The sequence below is a fragment of the Mesitornis unicolor genome, unplaced genomic scaffold (assembly GCF_000695765.1).
Source record: "Mesitornis unicolor isolate BGI_N332 unplaced genomic scaffold, ASM69576v1 scaffold17612, whole genome shotgun sequence".
Taxonomy (NCBI): domain Eukaryota; kingdom Metazoa; phylum Chordata; class Aves; order Mesitornithiformes; family Mesitornithidae; genus Mesitornis; species Mesitornis unicolor.
The window spans coordinates 3883-8024 of NW_010171414.1; the positions used below are offsets into that span (position 1 = coordinate 3883).

A 4142-nucleotide genomic window follows, 5' to 3' on the forward strand; every position below is an offset into this window, starting at 1 on the left:
CTCCAGCCCTTGGATCATCTTTGTGGCCTCCTCTGGCCCCGCTCCAGCACTTCCATGTCCTTTTTGTGTTGGGTACCCCAAAGCTGGACGCAGCCCTGCAGGTGGGGTCTGAGCAGAGCAGAGCAGAGGGGCAGAATCCCCTCCCTGGCCCCATGGCCACACTTGTGATGCAGCCCAGGATGTGATTGATTTCTGAGCTGCAGATGCACATTGATGACTCATGTCCATCCTCTCATGAATTGAAATGAAAGTTTGTCCTAAGCAATCACAGTGTTAAATGTTTGAGATAAACCAGAACTTGAAAAATCCCCCGAGCAACCCCTTCCCTCCCCAAAAAACATCCCCAAAAAGAAACTCAAATTGAGAATAACCACCTCTAAATAAAGTAACAGCCTGCAGGAGATGCGTGCTCCTTTCTTCTTGACCCAGTAAGCTCCTGGATAATGCGTTTGTACTTCTCTTGACCAAAGTGCTCCTGTTGGGATAAACCTCAGAGCACTGGAAAGCTTCCCATCCTCTCACATCATGGTCCTCGTTCATAGAATCATAAAATCACACCATGTTTTGGGTTGGAAGGGACCTTAAAGCTCCGCCAGTCCAACCCCCCATGAGCAGGGATACACAAAACCAGTCCAGGCTGCTCCAAGCCCCATCCAACCTGGCCTTGGGCACTGCCGGGGAGGAGGCACCCACAGCTTCTCTGGGCAACCTGGGCCAGGGCCTCACCACCCTCTCAGGGGAGAATTTCTTCCTAATATCCGGTCTAAATCTCCCCTTTTCCAGTTTAAAACCATTCCCCTCATCCTTTCACTCCCTGCCCTTGTAAGAAGTCCCTCCCCAGCTTTCCTGTAGCCCCTTCAGGTCCTGGAAGGCTACAGTAAAGTCCCCTAGGACCATTCATTTAGGAGTTGAAGAGCTGAACAACCAAAATATGAGGCCTGGGTTGCTTTCAGATCTCTGCCCATGACGTAGGTGGTTCTATTAAGAATCCCTTACCAAATTCCCCCGCTCCTGCAGGGCTGTTACTTAAATAATCAGCCATTCCTTAACACAAAATAAGTCTTTCTTTCCACTTAATCACTGCAGCGCCCAAAATAACGTAAGAAAATGGAGCTGTGAGGGACAAACAGAGCCAGGATTGTATTGCAGCCCTACCTGGCTTCCAAAAAAAAATCATCGCTTCCCCCCCACCCCAGCCCCTTTGGAAGAATCGATTCTTGAATGTAAAATCCTGTAAAATTCTGCTTTTTTGAGAGCAAATTGACTGCGTGCTGCAAATTAACATTGGCCGCAAGGACGGAGCTTTGGTTAATTAAGGATGGTTCATACAGAATATTCTTGCTGGCTTTCTGGGCGGTGCAGGTTTCAGCTGCTGTGCTGACAGCGGAAGGTTTTTGTGGCACCGTTCGAGCCCTTGCTGCTGTTCCAGGGAGTGCTTAACGTGGCTGATGTTGATGAAATGTTGCTAATCCTTGTGTAATTTTGCGAGTTGTCTCATCTCTGTCCCCTCTTGCAGTCTGCAATCATTAACAGGATCCAGTGTAGGATTGTGGCTTTGGATCTCCGAGGCCATGGTAAGTAAAGTAAATACATTTAAAATCCCATAAGCGCGTTACACGCTCTCTTTCTCAAAGAATCCACCCCAAGATGACTTAGAAAGCATCCTTAAGGCATCCCAGTTTCTGTTCAAAAGCAGGGGTGGAAAAGTGGCTTCTGGAGCTCCTCACGTGCCAGAAGCTGAGACTCCCTGTGCCTTTGTGCGAGGCCATGGTGGACTTGTTCCTTCCAACCCCCTCCTTCGTATTTCCATAACCTATAGGTGATCTTTACCATTAGAAATTAGATCTGTTCTTTAGTTTTAAGACACATTGCAAAGATGGAAGAGTTATGGAGAGCATTTCCTACCCGTAACTGTTCCTCTTAACTCTGGGTTTCTTAATTACTGATGTTAACTGCAGCAGGCTCACTCTTGCCAAAAAGCTTTGCCCGGTTGCTGCTCTGGGTCCTGAGGGGCCTGGAGGTTTTCAGCTGATGTGAACTCTTACCTTTTTTACTCTTTCAGGAGAAACTAAAGTTAGGAATCCTGAAGATCTGTCTGCAGAGACAATGTCCAAGTAAGGAAGCTTTTGCTCTCTCTCAGTGTTCCCCTTTTCACAAACCTTTTATTTTCTTTCCTTGCTTGAGCAATAAACCGCTTGAGGACACCCAACGTTCATTCAAGGGAGCTGGAAGATAGTTTCATGTCACATTATTCTGGTAGTTGTCCCTTCTTTTCCTTCCATTTTGGGACAGTTTGAAACATAATTTGAAATTCTGCCTCTTCCAGTTTAGTCAGGTTCCAAACTGGAGTCATCCTCTGGGCACCCTTGGTTTTTAAACTCACTTTAAAGGTCATTACAGCCAACACTTTAAACCTGCAACACGTTATCACATTTGCTAGAGATTTCCTAATAGAAGGGGAATGCTTTGCTCAGATAGAATGAACTGGGCCATTTTAGCTTGAAATCACCAGCTGGGTTCTGCCTCTGCTCCTCAAGAGCACGCGTTGGGAGCACCTCGGGCTGGTGGCATCGCCAACACGTGGGTCACGGAGCAAGGCTTCCAAGCGTGCAGGGAGGGAGTTGCTTTTTCGACCCAATCCCGACCTGCTTTGGGATGCAAATCCCCCTCTCCACAAAGCTGTAATGAAAGCAAATACCTACAGCTGAGCACGTGGCGTTCTGTCCCCGTTGAGGACAAAGAGGCTCTTTGCTGGGACTGCAATTAAACCACAAAGGATTTGGTAACCTCCGCCTGGTTTGTTGTGGGGAGGCCATGTGTGAAATGGATTCTGACTCCCATTGTAGATCTTCTTGTTACTGCTCACGCCTTGTCAGATCCTGACGTGTTTCTGTCCTGCGGCGATGCCCCGTGAAACGATGGGGGTTTTTTTTGGCTCTGGAGCAGCGCTCCCATGGGGGAAAAACAAGTTGCCTTTTGTTTTTAAACCTTTCTCCTCTTAGTCTACACTTCCATGCGAGAAGATCTGACAGCTTTCTCACCTTTTATTTAAAAATCCCACCAGAAAATGCCAATGTATAAAGGTTCTCCTCAGGGATTTCTTTTAAATGAGTGCTTTCTGTTCATAAAAAGGGAAATTACCTGTTCAGGCAAGTATTGGCTGGAATGATTTCCTATATTGGTGCCTAGATGAAGCAGTGATAAGAAAATGAACTTATCTCAATTACCTGTAGGTTAAATGAGCATAGAGAGAGGATTTGGGCCCAGACACCTATCTTGGAGCTGTATTTTCTCCTCCCACTGTACAAATCTGCTTCAGAAACGTACCAAGGTAGAGAGGCCAACCGGGCTTTTCTCTCTCAATTTGGCAGAGATGTTGGAAACGTGGTGGAAGCTCTGTACGGGGACCTTCCCCCCCCCATCATGCTGATCGGGCACAGCATGGGGGGTGCCATCGCGGTGCACACGGCAGTGGCCAATTTGGTGCCAAGCTTACTGGGTCTGTGCATGATCGACGTGGTGGAAGGTGAGTGTGTGTGTCCCCTCAGATGAGGTTCTCCCTTCCGCATTGATCCTTTCTCTGATCTCTCATTGATCCAGCTTCTCATCCATCAATACCCCCAAGTCCTTCTCCTCAGGGCTGTTCTGAGCCATTCTCTGCCCAGACTCGGTTTGTGCTTGGAATTGCCCCTACCCAGGGGCAGGACCTTGCACTCGGCCTTGTTGAACTCCATGAGGTTGGCATGGGCACATATTAATTCTCTAATGTGGGAGTAGATGTGACTGCGCGTTTAGGAATACTAAGCCATACTTTCCTTAACAGTGTTAAATCTCCAGTGAGCTGCGGATCTCTCTGAGGGTGTTCCCTGGTAGCCAGTTCTTTATAGAGGGATGTGGCAATCATTTCACCAGATGCCATAAAGTTAAAATCCTTGTTTTCAGGTACGGCCATGGATGCGTTGAACAGCATGCAGAACTTCTTAAGGAGTCGTCCCAAAACATTCAAGTCACTTGAGAATGCCATCGAGTGGAGGTAAGGGGTGGGCTGATGTCGTCTCCAAAATCACTTCTCTTTGTAGCTTGAATCACAGAATCACAGAATGTCAGGGGGTGGAAGGGACTTGGAAAGCTCCCCCAGTGCA

The 4142-nt window shown here is 47.7% G+C and overlaps 1 protein-coding gene across 1 annotated transcript in view; it reads left to right on the plus strand.

Moving 5' to 3' along the window:
- The window catches only part of PPME1 (protein phosphatase methylesterase 1), a gene marked incomplete at both ends in the record, with an annotated part of 6496 nt that extends 2463 nt beyond the window's left edge, over positions 1-4033 (plus strand). Inside the window, 4 exons of the mRNA XM_010180031.1 lie at positions 1517-1574; positions 2063-2114; positions 3372-3526; positions 3943-4033. Of these exons, the coding sequence (XP_010178333.1) occupies positions 1517-1574; positions 2063-2114; positions 3372-3526; positions 3943-4033 (356 nt within the window). The remainder of the gene's footprint in view (positions 1-1516; positions 1575-2062; positions 2115-3371; positions 3527-3942) is intronic.
- Positions 4034-4142: the final 109 nt, after the last annotated feature.